At 45.7% G+C, this 26,770-nt stretch overlaps 1 protein-coding gene across 2 annotated transcripts in view; it reads right to left on the bottom strand.

Annotated features, from left to right (window-relative positions):
• The window catches only part of LOC119450870 (uncharacterized), a 57,128-nt gene that overhangs the window by 20,629 nt on the left and 9,729 nt on the right, over window positions 1-26,770 (bottom strand). For both annotated transcript variants that reach the window (XM_049666294.1, XM_037714354.2), the window contains exon 2: window positions 5,680-5,817. In XM_049666294.1, the coding sequence (XP_049522251.1) occupies window positions 5,680-5,817 (138 nt within the window). The remainder of the gene's footprint in view (window positions 1-5,679; window positions 5,818-26,770) is intronic.

The following is a 26,770-nucleotide window of genomic DNA, read 5'->3' as shown; positions in this document are numbered from 1 at the left end:
TTCCACGACTGTCTTTCGGCTTGCCTGCGTGTGTACCTGGCTTTCGCTTTTGCTTTTTTGAAAAATAGGAGGTTATCTTGTGTTGGGTATCGCAGAAAGATTCCCCACGCTTTGTTTTGTAGCTTTTCAGTTTCTGTACATCCGTTCGTCCACCAGGGTTTTAATTTCCTTCCTAAAAAGCCAGAGGATTGAGGGATTGTCTGTTCTGCTGCAGTAAGTATACTGGCAGTGATTTTTTTCATTTAGTTCATCTATAGTTAATCCATCTGGTATGTCATCCAGACTGGCTTTTTCGGTGAAGAGAGGCCAGTCTGCTAGATGGAGTTTCCAACGAGGTGATCTCGATGGTATGGTGGGGAAAGGAGATGTTTTTTTAATAATAGAAGGCATATGGTCACTACCGTAAGGATTCTCGATAACACTCCATTGGAAATCGTTAAAAATAGATGGGGAGCACAGCGCCAGATCTAGACAGCTCATAGCTCCTGTGCTTGGGGAGCAGTAAGTTGCAGCAGCAGTGTTTAAAAGGCATATGTTATTTGTTAAGATAAAATCTTCAAGTGTTTTTCCCCTGGTGTCGTTTGTTTTACTGCCCCATAACGTGTTATGTGCGTTAAAATCACCCGCTATTAAAAAAGGTTCAGGTAGCTGGTTTAAAATTAACTCTAGGTCTCTTACAGTAAAATGTGCGTGTGGTGGAATGTATAGTGAGCAAATGGTGATGGTTTTGTGTGCTAAAATGGTGACAGCAACGGCTTCTATGTGACTGTTAATGGCAATTTCTCTGGCTGCTATACCTCCCTGCAGAACAATGGCTACACCACCCGAAAGCCGGCTCGCCTGGGTACGGTCCCACCGTACCACAGTGTAGCCTTTTAAAAAATTTTTATGTTTTTCGCCTAGGTTTGTTTCCTGCAAGCACAAGGCCACAGGAGAGAAGTTATTTAGCATGTCTTTGATGTCACCTAAGTTGCGTAATAGTCCTCTGCAGTTCCAGTGGATAATAAAAGCCATTTTAAAACTGAGAGGTAAAAGATGGCATTACAATTGAATAAGATATAAGATGTTAGGTGACATAAATGTGGAGAAGGCTAATTCAAAGCAGCGATAACCTTTAGGTTATCACTTTCTTAATTAGTGTGGTTATTGGGACTTTGTCCCTCTTTGCGCGCTCGAGAGAGCGCTTGTCCTTCGGCGTCGACGACACCGGGGTTTTTGAGTCGACCTCCATCGCTCTCCCTGAGGCGCTGGAGGACCGAGAGTTGGGCGCCGAGACACGCGTCTCGGGCCTTGGGGTTCGATTGATTTTAGGGCCCTGTGAGACTGGTGTCTGCGGGCCATTCGAAGAGGGTGGAGCAGCACTGACTGCTTCCACCACGGGGGCAGGAGGGGTCACTGCAGGACCACTGTGTGTGGGCCCGCGGGACTCCCGAGGCCTCTGTGACGCTGCCCCCACCTGCGTCACTTCGGCATAACTTCTTCTAGAAAGGTAAGACAATCGCTTTCTAGCTTCGTAGAACGAGATTTTTTCTTTCACAGTTAGTGCAATTACTTCTTTTTCTTTTTTCCAGCAAGGACAGGACCGCGAGTAAGCTGCATGGTCCCCTTTGCAGTTTACACAGTGTAGAGAAGAAGTGCAATTGTCAGATTGGTGATCATTTGAGCTGCATTTAGCACAGGTTGTTTGTCCTCGGCATGCGTGTGAAGCATGTCCAAACCTTTGACACTTGAAACATCATCTGGGATTCGGGATATATGGTCTGACATTTACTTTTACATATCCTGCATTGAGAGAGGTAGGCATTTCGCTTGTCCCAAAGGTAAGTATAACATGTTTTGTCGGAATTTCTTGATCATTTCTGCGGATGACGATTCTTTGTACTTTAGTCACGTTTTGTTCTTGGAAACCCTCCAGCAGTTCCTCATCACTCAAGCCAAGGAAGTCCTCCTCAGATATCACGCCCCTGTTTGTATTTAGTGTTCTGTGGGCTGAAATTGTGACTGCCGCGTCGCCAATGCTGGTAAGTTCTGAGAGCTTTTGCACTTGATCTTTGTCATTTAATTCTAGGAGGAGGTCCCCGCTAGACATTTTTGAGGCTTTGTATGTTGATCCAATTTTGTCTTTCAGGCACTTGGCCACCAGAAATGGTGAAAGCTTCCTTACGGGTATGTTGTTTTCACTATGCACTACATGGTATTTGGGGAATGCTGGGGCATTGTTCCGAAAGGAGAACTGAAACGTTGCTTCGGTGCGGCCTCTTTTCAGAGGCCGATCATAGACAACAGAGGTTTGTGCTGCCATAAGAAGGTGTGTATATTGGGCAACAGCGCCGACCACCCACCACGGAGCCCAACGAGGGGACGCGGCAGAGCTTGTACACAAGTCTGCACGACGCCAGTCGTACGCCGCTACTATAACCAAATATGGTGTACCCAAGGTAGGATAGCCACACACGGTTAACCCTTGCCGCCAAGGAGAATGGAAGTAAATGGAAGAGAGTAGAAGACAGGAAAAGCGAAAAAGTATGAGAGAGAGACGAAGATTTGGGAGAGAGAGACAGGAAAAGGCGACTACCGATTTCCCCCGGGTGGGTCAATCCGGGGGTGCCGTCTACGCGAAGCGGAGGCCAAAGAGGTGTGTTGCCTCCACCGAGGGGCCGTAAAGGTCCAAACACCCGGCATCGGCTCAACCTCCAGGATCCTCTTTTCCCCGGACACGGCTAAGCCGCGCACGCTACACGCGGGAGGGGCCAACCCTCATGTGCTCGGGTCCGTGGTGTCGCAACACACCAAATGCCTGCTTACGCAGACGCCCCTGCGGGGATAAAGGAATTTTTTCGTGAGACGCGTGGTAGCTGGAGTTGCGAATAGGTCAGATATTCTCGTGCACAGCGAGCAAAATGGTGCGCTGCACGACGAGCACAAAAGCAACAACGGAAGTAGAAAACTAGAGAGAAAAGGCGGCACCCGTGACGTAGGCGTCACGTGATCCTCATCTCCGGTATCTCCAGTATGGGAGAACGAAGGGAAGAATTTTCGCTTGCGGAGGCTAGACGGGACAAATGTAGAGAGTGTCCTTATTGGCGGTGACGCTGGCCTCCTGAAATCATGGGTTCGCGGCACTGAATCAGCTATTAATGAACCAATTTGAAAAAATGTGGGCCCCTTGCAGTAGTGGTGCGAGGCTGGAGTAAACAGTGGAGCTGGTCCGGTTGTCACTGGGTGAATCCCTTCGCATTCTATTGCACTCCATGTGCTGAGTGGTCTCCGGATATTTGCTGCAGCATACACATGCCTCATCTAGTTCCGAATATTTGCTCCGGTATGTGTTTGTCCTTACGCAACCAGCTCGAGCCCAAATAGCAAGGCACTGTCCTGTGTGTTGTACAGATTTTCCCTTCTAATTTCTTTCTTCTCATTCTTATAAATCTCCATGGTCCTTTTTGTTTCCATTCTTTGCATCCAATTCACTGTCTCTGTTTGTCTCACTTTCTTTCTGGTCACTCCTGGTTGTCTGTTTACAGTTTCAATTCCCCTGTACTTGGTTGGGCCAATTTTCTTGACCTCTACGTCCATTCTGTGTCCACGCTTTTCAGGCACAGATACTTGGGCACTTTATCCGCCCATTCATTTTCATCCATGTTCATGAGTCTTTCTTCAAAACTAATTTTGTCTGTGCTTCTCTGACTTCAAAACAGGCCCAACCCATGTCACCCTGCACTGCCTCAGTTGTGGTATTGCCGTGGACTCCGAAAGCCAACCGGCCTACTGATCTTTGGTTAACTTCCAAACCCGACAAGATATCCGATTTTAAGCATAGAATGGCATTTGCGAATGTTAGCGCTGGCACCATTTCTCCTTTTCAGATTCCGTGCACCCAATCATACTTATTGTGGCCCTACATTGCTCTGTGTTTCATTATTGCTGCCCCCCCCCCCCCCATTCCGCTTTCGCTTTATTTTCAGGTCATCTTGGTGGGTGGCTTGAGTAAATCTTTCCTTCGTTTAGGTATACGCCGAGGTAATTATATTGCTTGACTATGGGTATGACTGGATGTTGACTTGCTTGCACCACGTAATTGCTCGTCTCTTCATTAAAGATCATAATTCCCCATGCCTCCGTAGTAAACTTAAAGCCTAGATTTGTCGTTGCGTTTCCACATACATTCGCAAGTTTCTGTAGACCACTTGTATTGTCCGCTAGTAGCATTATGTCGTCTGCATACATCAGTCCAGGGACTCGATGTTTCGCCATTTTTCCATTACGCATGTAAGATAAACCGTAATTCACTCTTTTCCAGACGTCTTTCGATGCCCTTAACATAAAGCGTGAACAACAATCGAGACAGCGGACACCCTTGCTTCAGTCCTTGGTGAATTCCCACCACCTCATTACCTTTTCGACCTTCCCATACAACTTGTGCTCGGTTGGCTCTATATATCTCCCTCAGGAGCTCCACGAAATCGTCATTTATGCCTTCGTGCTTAAGAATATCCCATACCAATTCTCGTCTAGGTTGTCATAGGCTCCAATAATATCTAGAAATGCTATCAATAAAGGTCTAGTCTACGATACTGAAAACTCTATGCACAGAGTTGGCACAAACATATCATCTAAGCGCCCGTCTGGCCTGAAGCCATTCCGTAGTTTACCCAGTACATCATTTTTCTCCACCCACTTTTACAGTTCTAATTTTATGGCTTGCGTTGCCATCGGGTGCGCGACTGGCCCCTTGAGGCAATTTACATGTATTCGCGGGCTTCTTTCACGCTTGGAAAACACTTATGTAGCGCGTATTCAGCACCAGAAAGCTGTATCGGGAGTTCTTCATGTTGCTCTACAATTATCTCATTGACACTTTGATAATTAAGACAGTACTTCTATAGTTAGATAATTACAATCATCTAATTAAATATGTAACGATAGTATTACTGGCGGCTAGTCTACTGTACTGGAAACAGTATCCACTAAGTTTTGCTCGAGTAACGCAATTGCTCTTTCTTTAAACTTTTGTTCATGATAGTTGGGAAGCCCTGTATAATCAGCGATGTTGCTGTAACTGGCCTGAATAAGCTCGTCTTATCCTTATCACCTTTGCCTTTGTAGATGATGTTAATCTTGCTTTCACGCCATCCAAACGAAATTTTCTTCGTTCTAATCACTTGCTATATGGCATTAGTCAACAGTGACTCGCTTTTTGGATCGAGGTACGAGTATTTGATTAGCTGTATTAGGATTTCATCGGGTACTGCTGCCTTGTTATTTGGAACATTTTCTTCTGCTTTTTTTCCAATAAAAGCTTTCTATGCTAAATTTTGATCTCTCAGGCTTCTCTGTCTCAGGCTTCTCAGCCCTCGGTTGCGAACGCCGCGGTGTGGAGAAGGAGCCGGCCACGCCCACCCCTGAACGTACGCTCTCTCTGTGCGATTGGATGGCCGGAGCAAAACATGCAAGGAGGTTTAAACCTCCTTGAAAACATGTGAGCGCGCACTCTCGAAGGCCATGTCTTGAGAAGCGTATCTTATTCAGTCGAGGGGCGGCGCTGTTGTCAATTCGGTTGAGAGAGGGAGGAGCTTCGAATTAAGGATTGTTTGAGAATACGGGGGTCAGTTTATGACACTCACAGAACGACAACAATGAGACAGATGGACATGCAACAGAGACCATTGAGTTACATACCATGTCGATACGGTGCTCGGCCATGAGGACGGCCAGGTGAACGTCGATCCATATCATACGAAAAAGGCTTTTCAAGGTGGCCACCGGATGGAAGATCACGTTGGCGGCAGCCTCGACCAACGCCCGTATTGCAGTCACCTGCACGGACGCGTGCACAATTATGAGAATTGACTGAACGCCACCGTTGGGAAAACTGCACCATCCGACGGTCACAAGTGAGGGCGCCTCAAGGGAGCCTTTTGCTGCGTCCCGTGCAATTTTAAGGCTAATGGATGTTTTGTCTTTCTTCGGTTGCAAATATGACATTATTGCGCGGGAGAAAGCATCGTATCTCTTTAGCTTCTATATTCGATTCAGCTAATTCATTAATTTTGATGGTGTTCCGAGTCCGTGGCCGAAGAAATCATTGCGAACCACCCCGACCACGCAGGCCCTCCGCATGGAGCAGGAGCGTTAGTGAACTAACTGAATTTCTCAAAGTAAAATGCGTCGGAAAAATTTTATACTACGACTTAACTACAACCTAGACATGATAGCGTTGGAGTGTAATTTGAATATACGAGAAAACACAATTCTTTTAGGCGGGAATTCAAACACAAACACCATTTTCAGCATTCCTAGCATTCATACAGCGGCGCACCCTGGTCGGTTCCTTGCAGAAACACGATCCAGATGGCACTCGCCTCCTGGGCAGCGGTGATGAGTGGCGGTGGAGTGGTGAGCGGTGGTGATGTTTGTGGCGGACCGACGTGTTGTTCCAGGGCTCCATGGCAGAGAGAAAAACGTAACTTATTTGTGCATGCTTTGAGCATGCTTCTGTTTTTTTATGTGCTGTTTTTTAACCTGTAAATAGTAATGTCCTAGTTTAATTTTTTTATTTTTTCGTGTGTGCGGGTGTTTCATGTATATTTGGATTTGCAGGATAGTCGGAGCGTCCTTTCGTGCCACGTGTTTCAACACGTGTAACTGTGTGGGACGCTAAGTCTTTAGAGCCTTTAAATAGTAGCTTGTAAATAGCGAGACTATTTGCATTGGTATCAGTGATATTGCTTTGGCAGGACAGTGAGAGCGTGGCCGTGTGTTTGAACACGTGAGAACGCTGTCATACCTTAAGTATGTGCGGCATTTATTGCCTTTAAAACATTATTGATAATCTTTGGCATTCTAAGGACTTAGGTTCTATGCGTATCGGCCTTTTCTTGTAGGTACGTGCTCTGAAAGCTTCGGTGTTTGCATTAGAAAAAGCCAAGTCCAACACATGGCAAGAAAGACGGTAAAGCGTGCAGTGTGCTGAGGTGCACAAGGTAGACGAGGGGAAGGATGAAAATGGAGAGGGAACCCAGTCGATCGGCAGGCACTGTGATGTCGATGCGAGACCAAAGAAAACGGAGGATTTCCAGGATGTGCTTAGTGAAACAGGTCGAAGAGCTCAGAAATGAGAAGTATGGAACAAAGACTTCAAGCAGCCGAGGAAAAGCTGAACAGGGCCGCAATCATGAACGACAATGGTCGTGACGACGGAACGCCGTCTCCCGACATGACAGGACAGGAAGTGTCAACAAAGCGCCTGGAATGCGTGCAACGTCGGGTGGGGGTAGCTGGAAGCAGCCTCACCTACCTTGAAGCCGCCACAAAGAAAAAATAGGAATGCAGAGGTCAATGACCCTTGTCAAATCTGAATCACCCGGAAAAGGGTGCCAAACGGAAGCGGGGAGAGGCCTCGGCAGTAATAGAGAATGTGAAAGAGTGATTATCGCCGGCGACTCAAACCTAGCTAGGTGCTCAGAGGCAATTGTGGAGAGAGTGACGGGCGACAAAAGAGTAACAGTAGGGATATTTCCAGGGCGGACATTGGGCTCTGTCATGAAGCGAGCAAAAGAAAGGCTCGTGGAAATGCCAGCGGACGCAACCAGGCGGGCTAAGTGACGTGCAAACAAAAAAGGGGCAGGACACCTCAGCGCTTGCCGAAGGGGGTAGACAACTTGCACGAGATGTCCCCTCGGGTGCAGATTGTGGTTTGCACGGTGCCGGAGTAACGTACAAATAGCTGTCGTGGCTGCAAATGAGGCTATATGGAGATTAAGCCGAGAAAAAGGTTTTGAGGTTGTAGAAGTAAACAGGGAAGTGAGAAGGTATGGTGGTTTTCAGCAAGATGGGATCCACTTCAACCACAGGGTTGCACTAAAAGTGGGCTGGCGACTTTTTGGTCACGCAGTTGCTTTTTGGGGGGGCCCACGGGTGCTCAGGAGGCCGGGGTAGGTAGTAATGAAGAATATCCTCTAGGGGAGGCTCAGAATAGCATCACTGTCAATAACAGAAAAAGGAGGAAAACAGGAAAAACAGCTCACCATGCAATAGGCTACACAAGCTTGCAGGGCGGCAGAAGAAAGGAAAAGTGGGTAGAGATGGAGGAGCTGTTAAATAGGGAGCAAATAGGGGTGTATGTGGTTACAGAAACGCACCTTAGAGACTCGGAAGAGCCGCCAGTGATTGTGAATTATGTTTCGGAAGGATGCAACAGAACTAAATCGGAAAGCGGGGGACTCGGAATGCTCATACATCAGGGAGCCAAATGGGAAAGAGTAAATTTAAAATGTCAAGAGCATCTTTGGTTATCGTGCGCAATGAGTGGAAAGAAACCTTGGCTGGGCGTAACATATTAGTGGACCAGAAATAATTGCAAAGAGAAGAATCAAGAGTTAGTGAAATTCCTAAGTGCTGATATTAGGGGTTTCGAGAATTACTCTGCAATTATCCTATTAGGCGACATCAATGCCCACATACAGGATCTAGATGGCTATACCGGCAGCAACGGGAAGTCAATGCTGTATCTCTGTGAGCATCATAACCCCGTTATCGTTAATACAGGGCCTAAGTGTGATGGACAGACCCCATGGGAAGTAGGAAACCGGCAATCGACCATTGATTACTGCCTGATGACAGAAGGAATTTATGATAAGTTGAGAGAAATAGTCATTCACGAGGAAGGGTATAGCAGCATAGGGAGTGACCATAAACGCATTATTTTGAAAATAAGGTATGAAGTTGGGAAAAAGAGCAAGGAGCGAACAATGGCCAGCCCAAGTTTGAACGCTGAACAAATAACAAATATAACCACAAGATTCGAGGAAAAACTTGACAAGTGACAAAGCAAATAGTGGGAATATAGGGAGCGTTTAAGTGTAATTACGACAGAAATACGGAAAGAGAAGCAACATGCGCGTTGGAAAGGAAAAAAAGAAACAGAAAAAGGTGGTCGAACAGGGAGGTACGAGAAGAGATCGCTGAACGACAGAAAGCATCACGAGAACGTAGGCAAGCCAAAAAGCACAGTTGCCGCAGGTTGAAGTGGACAGAAAATGGGAAATATACCGTGATAAAAAAAATCTATGGTTCAAATACTGGCTCAAGGAAAAATAAGTGGTGAAAGTGAACGTTGGTTGTCTGAAATACGTGAGAAAAAGAAGGCCACTCCTAGAATATTTTGGAACCACCTAAACTTATTAGGCAGGAAGTCTAGAACAATACAACTTATCCTAGACGAAGATGGAAACAAACTGGAAGGGTACGCGGCATTAAATAACATCCGAAAAATAACAACCGAATATTTCCAAGGCAATGACGAGGTTGTACTTGAGGAAAAAAAATAGCGTGAAAGAACCAGATGGTGGTGACAAATTTCAATTGGAAGAAAGCCGAAGAGAAAATTCGTAGGCGCACAGCCACAAGGCTAGACGAGGTTCCCGTTAGGCTGATAAATGAACTAGGACCAAAAAGCAACGACGCTCACTTGAAAGCAGCAGAAAAAAAAACCTTAAAAGATAGACGAATACCAGACAGTTTACGAAAAAATAGAATGAATTTAATTTATAAAGATAAGGGATAAAAGATAGAATTCACGCATATAGACCGTTGACCATTACATCGCGGTAATGCAGGGTATTCATTTTTAACTTTTACGGAATTTTTAGAAATCACCTGTGGCAGGTAGCATAATTCTGATCATTGAGCTGGGTTATTCGATGAGCCGGAAGTTAGTAGCACGAGAAATCAAAACACATATTCAACTAATTAAAAATACTAATTACTTTAGTTAATTACTTCACGAAACATATTGCAATTTACGAATTATAGTCGGTGAGCTTGTCAGGCATATACACTTAGAATGAATTTCCAGGATGACACCACTTTGGTGACATGCGCTATCAAACTCGCCGTAAAAATGCACTGTTCTTCCACTTACTTTATTTACCAAAATGATGTTTTATACATTGAAACATACAAGTAACTGGGAACGCCCATGAAGTTCGTCCCACACTTTAGGAAATATTATCTCGAAAGTGGTGTCATCCTGGAAATTAATTTCAAGTTGATGCGTCTTGCAAACTCACCGGCTGCAATTTGTAAATTGCAATATGTGTCGTAAAGTAGTCATTTTTTGTTAGTTGGTTGAATAGGTGTTTCGATATATATAGGTGTTTCGATTTATCGTGCCATTAATGCCCGCCTCTTCGAATAACCCAGCTTAACGATGAGAATTATGCTACCTGTCACAGGCGCGTTTAAAAAAATCCATAAGGTTTAATTTTCAACACCCGGTATACAGGTTAGCGATGCAGGCGATTAAATTAGAGCTGCTAGCATGGGCAGAGAATAATGGCATATTGGGAGAACTTCACAATGGTTTCAGAATCGGTAGGCATCGGGATGATAACTTATTTGTCCTTACTCAGTGTATTGAAATACTCTGGGAACAAACGATACCGCTATATGTGGCTTTTTTAGACATCACCGGAGCTTATGACAACGTAAACTTGAACATATTGGGGGATATTCTGGAAGGGGAACAACTGTATACGACTGTATACAGTCGTATACGGCAACGACTGTACACAGTCGTATACAGGCAACGAATGTACACAGCTTTTGAGATACATTTACCTGGAAAATACAGTTTGCGTGGAATGAGAAGGAATGAGGAGCGAGTTGATATCAACAAGGGACTGAGACAGTGGTAACCTATAACCCCGCTGCTGTTTATAGCGTACATGGTAACGATGGAAAGGGCGCTAGAGGGAAGCAATATCGGGTTTAACCTCTCATACAACCAAGCGGGTATAATAGTAGAGCAGCAGCTTCCAGGTTTGTTTGATGCGGATGACATTGTGTTGCTAGCTAACAACCAAGGTGATGTGCAACGTTTGGCTAATATCTGTGGACAGGGAGGCAAGAATTGAGGCGTGAAATTTAGCATTCGAAAATCAGGTATTATGGTATTCAATGAAAACAGTGAACAGACAGTGTCAATGCAGGGGCAGGAAATATCTCGGGTAAAAGAATATAAATACCTTGGTATATGGATAAATGAAGACAACAGATTTAAGGAAACACAGGAAGAAACAATAACAGCAAAGAGGAAGAGAAATTCGGCCATAAGGTACGAGGTGCTCCGGGGTATGTGGAAATGTTTAATGGTTCCAGGGCTTAAATTTGGAAAGGCGGTTGTTTGCTTGAAGTCAGGGGTACAATCAGGACTCGATGGCAACCAAATGTCAGCGGGACGCCTAGCATTGGGCGCTCACGGGAAGACTACGAATGAAGCTGTACAGGGTGATATGGGCTGGACAAGCTTTGAAGTGAGGGAACCTGAGAGTAAAATTGATAATGACGAACGACTGAGAAATATGGAAGAAAGTAAATGGGCTGGGAGAGTGTTCAGATATTTGTACAGGAAAAACGTTGATTCACGATGGAGGAGAAGAACTCCTCCACCACATGCTCGTCACGTGCTCTTAGCGGCAAGCACGTGACCGGCATAGTATAACTCACATGGCAACAAAGAACGACAAGCGTAAAGTCACAGAGGCTGAGATAATCTCATGGGTGGCGGTAATCGAAAATAAACCTGCTATAAGTAACTACTTAAGAGGAAAAAAACAAACCAAGAAAGAAACAATTTATGAAAACTCATTAAAGCGAAGCTCTTTATTGTTCGAAGCGAGATCGGGACGCCTTAGAACACGCACTTATAAAGCGAGATAAACATAAACAAGGAAGAAGAAGTATGTGCTTGCTGCGGTAAAGCTAGTGAAACGATGGAGCGTGTTTTATTGGAATGTGGAGATATCTGTCCAGTGGTCGATTTAGGACCCATTGTCCTCCTTGAAGCCCTTGGGTTCAGGGATAGCAAGGGGAAAGTAAACATGGCCGCAATAGAGATTAGTAAGAGGCGATTGGAAGATTGGTGGAAGCAAAGTAGAGAAACGACAAACAGCGGAGGCGTACCTCCGCTGTTTGTCGTTTGTCCCCTCATCACAAAATTTGGTGAGGGGAATCCTTCACGATTTTTTTTTCTGAACAAAGGTAGGGCATTAAAATAACAAGAGCTTGGTGGCGGAAACCACCGCCCCATTCCAAGGGGACGTTCCTAGCATCAATCAATCAATCCACCCATCCGCCGGCACGAGGTGGCGAAGGTGGAGAAAAAAAAAGCCACAGTTGCTGGGAAGCGTGACACGTAGTCAGGAATCTTTCAATGTTATCGCGTTCCACTCTTAAAGGCGAAGCTTAAACGTCCTTCAAATTTTTAGTATACACGTTCGTAGTCGGCTGTGTAGCGCCACGACTGCATTGTTGTGTTTGGCGCTAGGTATATTTGTCCGCTCAGGCTCAAAGTTTCCCGCGCTGTTTTGCTTTGTGTTCCAGTATATGTCTTTCTATCGTAGGTTACCGATAAATATTTCATTCAGAGTGCACCGACACTGACAGCCCAGATACAGGTAGGAACGGCAAAATCGCAATAGTAGCACTTTGTTAAGGAGACCAGGGTATCGATACCTTGTCGTGTACGGGGCCAGATACGTTCACTGCGCTACTGTACGGCCAAAAGTGATAGCTCGCTTACTAATGTGAAGGTAATCTGAAGGTAATCTGCGGTGAGTGAAATCAAAACACCGTTTCACGTCAGCAGTTTCACCGTTTCTGTGTCATAGCCCAAAATCCTCCTAGTTATGGACGAACTTCCCTATTTCTCTATTCAATGCATACAATCCTTATATCTAGGAAGATTTCCCTAGAGTTGGCAGTACTGCGAGAAAGTAATGAATAGAGACCGGATTTTAGGCAAATGTCTTTTTTGTTCCTTGCGCTCCTACCGCCATACTTTGACATATGAGCATGAATTAGAGGGTAAGAAGGGCTTTTATAGTGTTTTTATAGTACCTATAAATGCCTATTTTGGCGTTTGTGCCTAAACGCCTATAAATGCCTATTCTCAATATCGGCGCCTTTATGAACACTATTTAGGCTCAAGTTTCGATTTCGAGTGCCGTTAGATACCGTTATTCATGTTACCGGGAAACATTGACTGTTCGGAACTCTATGGTTTCAACCTAGTCCTTTAGTTCAACGAACTCCCGGAAAACAACTGCTAGCAGCATTAAAATGGGACACGCCGGCCAGCATAAGCCGCCGCGCTGACAATGCGTGATCGGTTGGCCAATGCAAAACCGCAGAGAGCCGTCAGGGCAAAGGAGAGTGAAGAGCAAAAGAAGAAAGAAAAATGTGACGTGCACACGGCTTTTGTTTTGTTTGTAATTTACTTTTTAAGGTGTTCACCGCCGTCGGGCGTTCCTTCTCAGCGTACGAGATCATTCTCAGTGACAAGAGGCACAATTTTGAATCCAAAAATCTGGAGATGGTGGTAGTTTGCTATTGTTTCCACAATCCTCACAGTGATTCTTAGACTACGTTCCGCGTGCTCTCCAAACAGATTTCTTCAAACATGTGCAGTTAAAATGGGCGGAAGTGTATTTGGCAGTGTCGGGACGTCTGGCCTGTACAATTCGGATAATGTCATTGTATATGAAGAAATTGCGAGGAGTTGTACCTAAGAGAGAGAGAAAAAAAATAAGGTAAAGGAAAGACAGGGAGGTTAACCAGAGATTATCTCCGGTTGGCTACCCTGTACCGGGGGAGGGGTAAAGAGATTCGACAGGAGAGAGAGAAAAAAATAAGTATAAAAAGGGGGAAAAGGGAAAGAAAAGAAAGTCACACACACAGAAAACAGAACTGTTTCTGTGGGCATTGTCACGCAGTATGCGAGGGCGTTCTAGTGTTGCACAGTGTCAACATCTCATCCTACGTCACACAGTGTAGATAGTTATGTAAGGTTTTGTGGCGCAAAAGCAACTAAGGCTATGATGCGTCATGCACAGGTTGAAAATATATATTTTGATAAAAAGTGCTTCAAGCAACAAAGATCATTTACTTTAAAATTTGTTTAAGAACCCTGTTTCATCTAAAAAATTAAAAACATCGTCTAGAGATACAAGTGCATTTTCAGCTAGGATCAGGGATGGATGAAGTGGTGTTAGAAATATTTTTATGAACTTTACAAAACACTGTCTTTTTTCCTCCAACGCCGGACATGTTATTAAAATGTGATTCACAGTTAGGGATTCTTGGCAGTGATCACAAACCGTTTGTTGTTCATTTTTCAATAAAAAGTTATGTGTGAGATGTGTGTGTCCGATGCGAATGCGACATAGAATGACTTCCATGAAACGTTCCTGGTGATAAGATGTCTTCCACTCCTGTAGTATGGGTTTTACTATTTGTAGTTTGTTATTTACTTGGCAGCCCCACTCGTGTTGCCACTTTGAGGTGATCGCAGCACGGACCACCCGGACACAGTCCTTGAGTGGAAGATTTATTTGTCTAATTTTGTTACAGGCTGTGAGTGCTGCACATTTGTCCGCCTTTTCATTTCCCGGGATTCCCACGTGACTTGGAACCCAACAGAGATGAATTATTTTACCATGCTTTTCACATTTGCCGAGCATTCTCAGGATGCAGCCGAGAAAAGGTTCGCACTCTGATTTTCTATGGAGAGATGATGATGATGTGTGGTGTTTTATGGCGCAAGGGCCAGTTATGGCCAAAGAGCGCCATGCCAGTGTTTGTGAGTGTGCAGTGGAGCGATGAATTCTGAGAAGTAGATGAAGTGTGGCTGTAAAGGGGCCTAAAAATAATCGCTGTAAAATGCGTAAAATATATATGCACTAAAATCATGGCAATGACTAATAACGTGTACTATGAAATGGTGAATGCATTGAGAAAGAATGACACGATGTTTAAAATATTTAAGATGTAGTAATTGGAAAGAAGCACTACTGCCTAAACAGAGCCCTTGAACCACAAGGGCCTGGAGGCATGTGCTTATACAAAACTACTATCACAGCAGCATCCTCTGGAGGGAGGATGCGCTATGAATTTATTGGGCTTATAACATGCAGTACCACATCGTTTAAGAAAGCGAGGACTGCTCTGGTGCTAAACAGCGGTTCCTCACCAAGAAACATACTGGGATGCAGAGGGACATGATAGCGGTAAGCTAAAGGGAAATGTTTTTTTCTATCTGCTTCGGCATCCCGACACTCCAGGAGAACGTGGAGGACGGTTAGCCTCTCACCACATCTACCACAGGTTGGTGGTTCATCCCCGGTCAACAAAAAACTATGGGTGCCAAATGTATGACCTATTCTGAGACGACAGAATAGGACATCAGTTCGTCGTGTTTTCGCTACGGGGGGCCAGAAACCTAACTGTGGCTTAATCAAGTGAAGCTTATTATTTGTTTCTGCATCCCACAGACGTTGCCAATGGCTTCGCAATTTCTTACGCAAGAAATGTTTCAAATCTGTTGCAGAAACAGTAGCTGTAGGATTGGTAGCGTGCGATGTTATTGATGTAGCCATTTGGTCAGCTAGCACATTACCCTCAATGCTTCTATGGCCAGGCACCCAACATATAATGATATGCTGGTTAGATACATACGCTCTACACAGTACGGAATAGAGCTCAATGAGAATAGGATTTTTCTGTTTACAGGGTGACTTTAAAGCGTTTACAACACTTAGAGAGTCTGTAAATATGATTGATTTTTGAAGTTTAGATTTCCTTATATGCCTCACAGCTGACAATAGTGCGTAAGCCTCAGCCGTAAAGATACTTGCTTCCGGGTGGAGTACACCGGATTCCGAGAAGGATGGGCTGACGGCTGCATACGACACCCCGTCACGTGACTTAGAAGCGTCTGTATAAAACTCTGTGCATGTGTATTTGGACTGGAGTTCAAGGAAATGCATTTTGATATGTGCCTCTGGTGCGTGCTTAGTGACCTCCACGAATGATGTGTCACACTCTATGAGCTGCCACTGCCACGGCGGTAACAGTTTCGCTGGAGCCATAAGACAGTGTTCAAGCAACGGAACACCCATTTCCTCACTAAGATTCCGCACACGCAAAGAGAAAGGTTTTCTCGATGCCGGTCGATTTTGGAAGAGTGTGGCAGTGGTCATGTCGTTTATGGTTGAATAAGAGGGATGTTCAATGTTCGCGTGTACTCTAAGAAAATATGTAAAACTATTATATGAACGCTGCAGATGAAGTGACCACTGATTCGACTCTACGTAGAGGCTGTGGATCGGACTTGTTCGGAAAGCACCGGTCGCGAGGCGGATGCCCAGATGGTGAACGGGGTCTAGAATTTTTAATGCACTTGGCGTTGCGGAATTATAAATTATAGCTCCGTAATCAAGGCGTGAGCGGACAAGACTGTTGTACAAGTTAAGTAGGCATTTTCGGTCACTACCCCATGTTGCGTGCGACAAAATTTTTAAAAGGTTCATCGTCTTCAGACACCTTGCCTTCAAATATTTAAGATGGGGGATAAAGGTAAGCTTCGAGTCTAGAATTATTCCCAGGAATTTATGCTCACTGCTCACGGATAGTTCCTCTTGATTAATCGTGAGATTTGGCACTGGTGTCATACCTCTTTTGTTTGAGAAAAGTATGCACGTACTTTTCTTTGCATTTATTTTAAATCCATTTACATCAGCCCATTTAGACAGTTTGTTTAATCCAAGCTGTACCTGTCGTTCGCAGATAGCAATGTTGCATGATTTGAAACCTATCTGTACGTCATCGACATACACAGAATAAAACATGCTGTGTGGAATGACTGTATGCAGGGAATTCATTTTTACAATGAAAAGTGTGCAACTAAGTACACCCCCTTGCGGCACACCAGCCTCCTGGGTGAATGTTCTAGACAAAGCATTGCCCACTCTTACGCGAAACGTGCGGTTAGACAAGTAGCTTTCGACTGTGTTAAACATATTACCGCGGACCCCCATCGCAGAGAGATCTCGCAGAATCCCGAAGCGCCATGTCGTGTCGTACGCTTTCTCTAAATCTATAAATACAGAAAGTAAAAACTGTTTATGAATAAACGCATCTCTGATGTTTGCCTCGATGCGAACAAGGTGGTCTATTGTCGACCTACCTTCTCGGAATCCACACTAGAAGGGGTCTAGTATTTTGTTATTTTCTAGGAAACTAATTAAACGCCGGTTTATCATTTTTTCATACAGCTTGCACAGGCAGCTTGTTAGAGCTATTGGCCTGTAGCTGCTGGCTAAGGACGGGTCTTTGCCTTGTTTAAGTACCGGGATGACTATGGCTTCTTTCCATGAGGACGGAATACAGCCAGCCGTCCACATGACATTAAAGATAAACAGGAGTGTTGTCAGTGTTTCGGGGTGTAAGTACCTAATCATTTCGTACATGATACGATCGCCACCTGGCGCCGAGTTGTTACAACAAGCGAGAGATGCTTTAAGTTCGGCTAAGCTAATTGGTTGATTGTAAGCCTCACTCGAAGAACCTTTGCGGTTAAGAGGCTGCCGCTCTTCGCGTTCTTTGAACTTCAGGAAAGTGTCTGTATAATGCGATTCACTTGATACATATTGAAAGTGTTCACCTAGACAATCCGCCTGGTCTTCCAGGCTATCACCTTGGCTACTTACTAAGGGTAGAGGATGTGACTCCCGGCCTATTAGTTTATTTACCCTGTTCCAGACTTTTGTTTCGTCGGTGTATGAATTTATACTGGAAATGTACCTTTCCCAACTCTCTCTCTTTGCACGTCGACGCGTTCTTCGGCCCTGTGACTTTGCTTGTTTAAAATTTATCAGGTTTTCAGCTGTTGGGGAGTTGCGAAACAATCCCCAGGCTTTGTTTTGCTTTTTACGCGCTTTCTGGCATTCATCATTCCACCAAGGCAGGCGACGTTTATTAGCTAGTCCATTAGTTTGTTGTATGCACCTTTCAGCAGCGTCAATGATAAAACCTGTTATATACGCCACAGCATCGTCTATGTTAAAAGAGGCAATGTCATCACGGCTTAAATATGTTATTTGTCGGAAAAGTTCCCAGTTAGCCGAGTCAACCTTCCATCAGGGAACGTGTGGCGAGCATCTATCATGTTCTGTTAAGCCTAGCATAATTGGGAAGTGGTCGCTCCCAAAGGGGTTCTTGAGAACAGACCACTCCAGGTATGGCATTAGTGTACTCGATGCTATACTTAAGTCAATGGATGAATATGTGTTATGTGTAATGCTGTAATACGTAGGCTCTTTCTTGTTAAGTAATGATGCGCCTGAAGAAAACAGAAAAGTTTCAATCAGGCGACCTCTCGCATCGCAACGTGAGTCTCCCCACAAAGTGTTATGTGCGTTGAAATCTCCGACAACTATGTATGGCTCCGGAAGTTCATTTATGTAGTTTTGGAATTCGGTTTTATGTAGTTGATAATTGGGAGGGATGTATATAGAGCTGACAGTGACCAGCTTGTCAAACAAAACCCCTCGGACAGCAACTGCCTCTAGGGGCGTATGAAGTTTTAGTTCCCGGCAGGCAACACCTCTGTCGACTACAATAGCCACACCACCGGAAGACACGACTGTGTCATCGCGGTCCTTACGAAAAATGGCGTATTGTCGGAGAAAATCTGTTTGCGTGTGTTTGAGGTGTGTTTCTTGGACACACAGCACCTTTGGATTATACTTATGTAGGAGTTCTTTGATGTCATCGAGATTGTGGAGGAGTCCTCGGACATTCCACTGTAATATTTGTGTATCCATGTTGAATGTGGGTTTTGTGCTGTGTGTTAAGAAAGAGGAATTACTTCACAGAGCCCTTTCCGGGCGCCGTGATGCGGTGTTTTTCTTGTTTGGAGCGATCGCGAGACTCTCGCGGCTCCTTAGGCGCAAGTGGCGCCGTCTGGCTGGTTGTTGTGTCCATGGCCTCTTGTGAGGCGCTGGACACGCGCTCTTGCGAGCGGTTGGTTTGACGAGAAGGCCTCGCCTCGAGAGACGAGGCCCTCGAGGCCACCAGCCCGGAGGTCGATGGCCCCTTCTTGTGAGTTGGCGGAGCAGCGCTAGCTGCAGCCGCCGGGGGGGGCGGATGGCGTCACTGCCGGCTCACTGTGTGCGGGCCGGACAGCCGCCGGAAGCCGTTGCGACGCTGCCCCCTGACGCGCCACTTCGGCAAATGTGTTCTTTGGCAGGTAGGATACCCGCCTGCGTGCCTCCTTGAACGTTAGATTTTCCTTTACTTTAATCGTTACAATTTCTTTTTCTTTTTTCCAGGATGGGCACGACCGCGAGTATGCGGCGTGCTCCCCATCACAGTTCACACAATGTAGCGAGTTTTCAGCAAGACTCAGATGAGTGTTCATGAGCACTGCATTTCGCGCATGTTTGCCGGCCTCGGCAGTTCTGAGAACTGTGGCCGAATCGCTGGCATTTAAAGCATCTGAGAGGATTTGGAACGTATGGCCTGACACGAAGTTTGATGTATCCGGCCTCGATGGACTCGGGCAGGACACTTGAGCCGAAAGTGAGCACCAGGTGCTTAGTCTTGATTTCTTTCCCGTCGCGCCTCATCTTAATTCTTTTAACGTTTATTGCATTCTGCTCACTGAAGCCCTCCAAGAGTTCAGCCTCGGTTAGCTCCATTAAATCATCATCTGAAACAACGCCGCGCGTGGTGTTCATAGTACGGTGTGGTGTCAGTGTTATTGGGATGTCCCCAAATGACACTAACTTCGGCAGTTTTTCGTATTGTATCTGATCGCGGAGCTCTAGAAGCAGATCACCGCTTGCCATTTTTGATGCTTTGTAACCTCGGCCAAGAACTTCAGTCAGAGACTTCGAGACAAGGAAGGGTGAGATCATTTTCACTGTCTTTTCAGGCTTATCAGAATGGATGACGTGAAATCGTGGAAAGTTTTGTGCTCTGTTGCCAAAAAATTGAAATACATCTTCGGTGCGCCCTCGTTTTTGAGGGCGATCAGGGAGTTTAGGGAAGGCACTGTCCATGAGTATAGCTGGGATTTTCGGCAGCGATGCCAACCACCCACCAAGGAGCCCAACGCGGGGACGTGACAGGAGTTCCTGTAATCGGAATCCTGCCAACGCCAGTTGTACATCACTGCTATAACCAAATACAGCATAACCAAGACTGGCTAGCCACACAAGGTTAACCCTTGCCGCCCAGTAAATTTGGAAGTGAAGAGAAGATAATAGGAGACAGAAAAGAAGAGACAGTGAAAGAGAAAGAAAAAGTGTTGAGAGGGGGACAGGAAAAGGCGACTGCCGATTTCCTCCAGGTGGGTCAGTCTGGAGGTGCCGTCTATGTGAAGCAGAGGCCGAAGAGGTGTGTTGCCTCCACCGGGGGCCTTAGAGGTCCGAACACCCGGCATCGGCTCAACCCCCAGGATCCCCCTTTCCCCAGACACGGCTAAGCCGCGCACGGCTACACGCGGGAGGGTCCAACCCTCGTGTGCTCGGGTACGTGGTGTCGCAACACACCAAACGCCTGCTGACGCAGACGCCCCTGCGGGGGTTTCTATGGAGAGAATTAAGTGAACTAAGGGAATCTGTGTAGACAACTGCTTTTTTTATAATCTTCTGTTACTATTTTTCCAAGGCCATAAGCAGGGCATATACTTCGGCTGTAAAAACCGAAGCAGACTCTGGCAACCTAAGACAATTGTCCCAGTGTTCCGATATGACTGCGCTTCCAACATATTCATTTGTCTTGGAACCATCAGTGTAAAACTCGGTGTAGTCACTGTATTTGTTTTGTAACTCTGAGAAATCTTGCATTATGTGTTCAAGCGGTGTTTCTTTTTTCTTGTGGCATGTTAGGGTAAAATCGCAAAAATGTGCGAAACCATGCCATGGGGGGAGTCTGTTCGGTCTTTTGGCGACCTTGAGAGCCTCGCTCGGAACATTGTAGCTTTGGCACATATCTTCGAATCGAAGGATAAGTGGTCTCACGCTATGTGGTTTGTTAGCATAGTGTGTTCTGTGTGTGGTGTAAGTAACAAGAGTGTGGCATATCATCATCATCATCATCATCATCAGCCTATATTTATGTCCACCGCAGGACGAAGGCCTCTCCCTGCGATCTCCAATTACCCCTGTCTTGCGCTAGCGTATTCCAACTTGCGCCTGCGAATTTCCTAACCTCATCATCCCACCTGACTTTCTGCTGTCCTCGACTGCGCTTCCCTTCTCTTGGTATCCATTCTGTAACCCTAATGGTCCACCGGTTATCCATCCTACGTATTACATGGCCTGCCCAGCTCCATTTCTTCCGCTTAATGTCAACTAGAATATCGTCTACCCCCGTTTGTTCTCTGATCCACACCGCTCTCTTCCTGTCTCTTAACGTTACTCCTAAGATTTTTCGTTCCATTGCTCTTTGTGCGGTCCTTAACTTGTTCTCGAGCTTCTTTGTTAACCTCCAAGTTTCTGCCCCGTATGTTAGCACCGGTAGAATGCAATGATTGTACACTTTTCTTTTCAACGACAGTGGTAAGCTCCCAGTCAGGATTTGGCAATGCCTGCCGTATGCACTCCAACCCAATTTTATTCTTCTGTAAATTTCTTTCTCATGATCAGGGTCCCCTGTGAGTAATTGACCTAGATAAACATATTCCTTTACAGATTCTAGAGGCTGATGGGCGATCCTGAATTCTTGTTCCCTTGCCAGGCTATTGAACATTATCTTTGTCTTCTGCATATTCATCTTCAACCCAATTCTTGCACTTTCTCGATGAAGGTCCTCAATCATTTGTTGTAATTCCTCTCCATTGTTGCTCAATAGGACAATGTCATCTGCAAACCGAAGGTTGCTGAGATATTCACCATCGATCCTCACTCCTAATCCTTCCCAGTCTAAGAGCTTGAATACTTCTTATAATACTGTGGCATATATGATTAGGTAAAGCTGTGATTCTGAGCACGTATGAAATTGTAAGCAAAGCTCTTCGGTGCTCCAAACAGGGTTCGTTACTGTCGGCATATAGGCTTTCTACTGGTGAGGTTCTGTACGCACCAGTTGCTAAGCGTAGTCCGTGGTTGTGCGTGGGGTCAAGACGTTTGATGTACGACTGTCTTGCTGACCCGTAAACTATGCAACCGTAGTCAAGAATGCTGCGCACGACAGAGCGGTAAATACGTAACAGGCATGTACGGTCAGCGCCCCAATGCTTACGTGATGGGACCTTCAGGATGTTAAGTGCTTTGTTTGCCTTATTTTTTATGCTGTTAATGTGGGCGATAAAGTTTAGTTTACTATCAAAAATGATTCCTAAGAACTTTTGCTCTTGCTTACCCGGTAACGGGGTTTGATTTAATTTGAGAGCTGGGTCAGGGTGTAAATCCCTTTTTTGTGAAAATACCACTGCCACAGTTTTTTGTGTAGAAAACCGAAATCCATTTTTATCGGCCCATTGCGTCAACTTGTTAATTGTTATTTGGATTTGCCTTTCGCATGTAGACATACCCGAGGCACGGTATGCAATTTGAAGGTCGTCGACGTATAAAGAGTACATAATGTTGGGCGGTATAACCGAATTTATGGAGTTCATCTTCACCACGAAAAGAGTAGTGCTTAATACGCAACCCTGTGGGACGCGATTTTCTTGGACAAAGACTCGGGACAGTGTTGCTCCCAGACGGACTTGAAATGTTCGGTTTGACAGAAAATCGGCCAGACAGTTGAGCATTCTGCCGCGTATTCCTAGTGTTGCTAGATCTTGTAAAATGCCATACCTCCATGTGGTGTCGTATGCTTTTTCTAGGTCAAAAAACACCGCTAGGCAGTGCTGTTTATAAAGGAATGCCTCACGTATGGTGTGTTCAAGACGAACGAAATGGTCAGTTGTTGAGCAGCCTTTCTTGTAACCACACTGGTGAGTATCTAGCAAGTTATCTGTTTCGAGAACGTATGTTAGTCTTATATTTATTATGCTTTCGTAGGATTTAGCGAGGCAACGTGTTAGTGGTATAGGTCTGTAGCTGTTAGGTGTATTTGGCGATTTTCCCGCCTTCAGAAAGGGAACAATAATAGCCTTTTTCCACTCTGCAGGCATTTTACCCGTTTCCCAGATCGTGTTAAAAAAACGCAACAAGGCCTCCACCGCTTTCTGGGACAAATGGGCCAGCATAGCGTAATGTATTTTGTCAGGACCCGGTGCTGTTTTCTTACCCGAAGAGATTATTCTGTTTATTTCGTGGAGTGTTAAGGTGGCATTGAACGGTCTATCTGAACTTCCCGTTGTCGGAAGCTTTTGTTTTTCGGCGGACTGTTTGTGTTTTAGGAATGTTGCGGAATAGTTTCCTGAGCTAGATATGGTGTAGAAGTGCGCGCCTAATATGTCTGCTTGTTCCTGGAGACTTGTTTGTGTGCCTGGAGTTGACAGTATGGGGATCGTGTAGGGAGCATAGTTGCCCCTAAACTTGCGAACCTGGTCCCACATTCTCTTGGATGTTATTGAACTGTTAATCGAGGAGATATAGTTTTTCCATGAATTTCGTTCTGCTTGTCTACGGATATACCTCGCCTTTGCTTTCGCTTTTTTGAATAATAAGAGATTATCTTGGGTTGGGTACCTTCGGAAGATACCCCACGCTTTGTTTTGAAGTTTTTTTAGCTTCTCTACATTCATTCGTCCACCAGGGTTTTAGTTTTTTACTCACAAATCCAGAAGATTGGGGAATAGCCTCTTCCGCCGCAGCAACTATGCAAGCAGTAATCCTCTCATTCGCTTCGTCTATGCTTAGGTCATCTAAGATAACTTTTTCTAAACTGGATTTTTCAGTGAAGAGAGGCCAGTTTGCTAGGTGCAGTTTCCAACGGCGTGGCTTAGAAAGTGTTATAGGCAGTACGGATGTTAGTTTTATGACTGCAGGCATATGATCACTACCGTAGGGATTATCTATTACAGTCCAATGAAGATCGGTGAACAGAGATGGGGAACACATTGCCAAATCAAGGCAACTCATAGCTCCTGTGCTAGGGGAACAGTACGGAGCCGCACCAGTATTTAAAAGGCATAGTTCATTACTTAGGATAAAATCTTCGATTGTTTGTGCCCTATGGTCAGTTTTTCTGCTCCCCCATAGTGTATTACGCTCATTAAAATCTCCCGCTATCAGAAATGGTTCCGGTAGCTGGTCTAAAATCAGGTCTAAATCTCTTACAGTGAACTGTGTGTGTGGAGGAATATAGAGGGAACAGATGGTAATGGTTTTATGTGCTAAAATGGTGACAGCAGCGGCTTCTATGTGGCTATTAATGGTTACTGCTCTAGCTGGAATTCCGTGTTTCACAACCACAGCCACACCGCCCGAAAGCCGGTTAGCTTGGGTACGGTCGCGCCGTACAACAGTGAAGCCTTTTAAGATATTAATGTTTTTGACACATAAGTTTGTTTCCTGTAGGCACAAAGCCACAGGGGAGAGGTTATTCAGTATATCTCTTATGTCACCTAAGTTGTGTAAAAGTCCTCTGCAGTTCCAGTGGACAATAAAAGCCATTTTAAAACATAAAGGTAAAAAATGGCATTATGATTCTATAAGATATAAGATGTTAGGTGACATAGGTGTGGAGAGGGTTATTAGAAAGGAGGGATAACCTTGAGGTTATCACTTTCTTAATTAACGTGGTTATTGGGACTTTGTCCCTCTTGGCGCGCTCGAGAGAGCGCTTGTCCTTTGGTGTCGACGACACCGGGGTTTTTGCGTAGACCTCCATTGCTCTCTCAGAGGCGCTGGAGGATCGAGAGTTGGGCGCCGGGACACGTGTCTCGGGCCGTGGAGTTCTACTGAGTTTAGGGCCTTGCGAGACTGGTGTCTGCGGGCCCTTCGAAGACGATGGAGCAGCTCTGGCTGATGCCACCACGGGGGCGGGAGGGGTCGCTGCGAGACCACTGTGCGTGGGCTCGGAGGACTCCCGAGGCCTCTGTGACGCTGCCCTCACCTGCGTCACATCGGCATAACTTCTTCTGGAGAGGTAAGACAATCTCTTTCGTGCTTCAAAGAACGAGATTTTTTCTTTAACAGTTAGTGCAATTACTTCCTTTTCTTTTTTCCAGCAAGGGCAAGACCGCGAGTAAGCGGGATGGTCCCCTTTGCAGTTAACACAGTGTGGAGAAGAAGTGCAATTGTCAGATTGGTGGTCATTGGAGCTGCATTTAGCACAGGTTGTTTGTCCTCGGCATGCGTGTGAAGCATGTCCAAACCGTTGACATTTGAAACATCGTCTGGGGTTGGGGATATATGGTCTGACATTTACTTTTACGTATCCTGCATTCAGAGAGGTAGGCATTTCGCTTGTCCCAAAGGTAAGTATAACATGTTTTGTCGGAATTTCTTGATCATTTCTGCGGATGACGATTCTTTGTACTTTAGTCACGTTTTGTTCTTGGAAACTCTCCAGCAGTTCCTCATCGCTCAAGCCAAGGAAGTCCTCCTCGGATATCACGCCCCTGCTTGTATTTAGTGTTCTGTGGGCTGAAATTGTGACTGCCGCGTCGCCAATGCTGGTAAGTTCTGAGAGCTTTTGCACTTGATCTTTGTCATTTAGTTCTAGGAGGAGGTCCCCGCTAGACATTTTTGAGGCATTGTATGTTGATCCAATTTTGTCTTTCAGGCACTTGGCCACCAGAAATGGTGAAAGCTTCCTTATGGGTATGTTGTTTTCACTATGCACTACATGGTATTTGGGGAATGCTGGGGCATTGTTCCGAAAGGAGAACAGAAACGTTGCTTCGGTGCGGCCTCTTTTCAGAGGCCGATCATAGACAACAGAGGTTTGCGCTGCCATAAGAAGGTGTGTATATTCGGCAACAGCGCCGACCACCCACCACGGAGCCCAACGAGGGGACGCGGCAGAGCTTGTACGCAAGTCTGCACGATGTCAGTCGTACGCCGCTACTATAACCAAATATGGTGTACCCAAGGTAGGATAGCCACACACGGTTAACCCTTGCCGCCAGGGAGAATGGAAGTAAATGGAAGAGAGTAGAAGGCAGGAAAGGCGAAAAAGTATGAGAGAGAGACGAAGATTGGGGAGAGAGAACAGGAAAAGGCGACTACCGATTTCCCCCGGGTGGGTCAGTCCGGGGGTGCCGTCTACGCGAAGCGGAGGCCAAAGAGGTGTGTTGCCTCCACCGAGGGGCCGTAAAGGTCCAAACACCCGGCATCGGCTCAACCTCCAGGATCCTCTTTTCCCCGGACACGGCTAAGCCGTGCACGCTACACGCGGGAGGGGCCAACCCTCATGTGCTCGGGTCCGTGGTGTCGCAACACACCAAACGCCTGCTTACGCAGACGCCCCTGCGGGCCACACAGTGTAGAGTCACAATTTGTCATTGAGTCCGGTGTCTTTTAAATCACGCAGCAGTGCCTTCAGGGCGGCTCGCGCCGTTGTTCGTGTAGGCCAGTTTCCAAGGATGTTGATTTGCGTTATTGGGATTTTGTCCAGTTGATCTATCGTGGCTGAGAAAGCTGCTCTCTGCGGGTTAAAACGAGGGCACAAAGAAGGTGTGCGATTGTTTCGTTGCACCGGAAGAGCGTTCTAATCACAGTCGGTCAGATAGGCCGGTGGCTCGCAAGAAGCGCAGAAACGCCTGCACGGCCTTCTTCTGTGACGTTATGTCCAGTCTGTGGTGGAGAATTTTTTTCTTCCGGCAGAGGCCGGTCGTCCAATTGGTTGAACGCGTTGGTAAGAGAATGTCTCTGCGCACTGTACTGTGGGCAGTCACACAAAATATGTAAAATCGATTCTTCATTGCCACAGTGGTCACAGGCTGTGCTGTCGGCCATTCCTATGCGGAACGCATAGGCGTTGGTAAGTGCAACGCCCAACCATAATCTGCACAAAAGAGTTG

This window comes from Dermacentor silvarum, chromosome 4, assembly GCF_013339745.2.
Source record: "Dermacentor silvarum isolate Dsil-2018 chromosome 4, BIME_Dsil_1.4, whole genome shotgun sequence".
Classification (NCBI taxonomy): domain Eukaryota; kingdom Metazoa; phylum Arthropoda; class Arachnida; order Ixodida; family Ixodidae; genus Dermacentor; species Dermacentor silvarum.
Note: the sequence above shows the minus strand (reverse complement) of the source record. Positions and strands in the feature narration are given on the sequence as shown.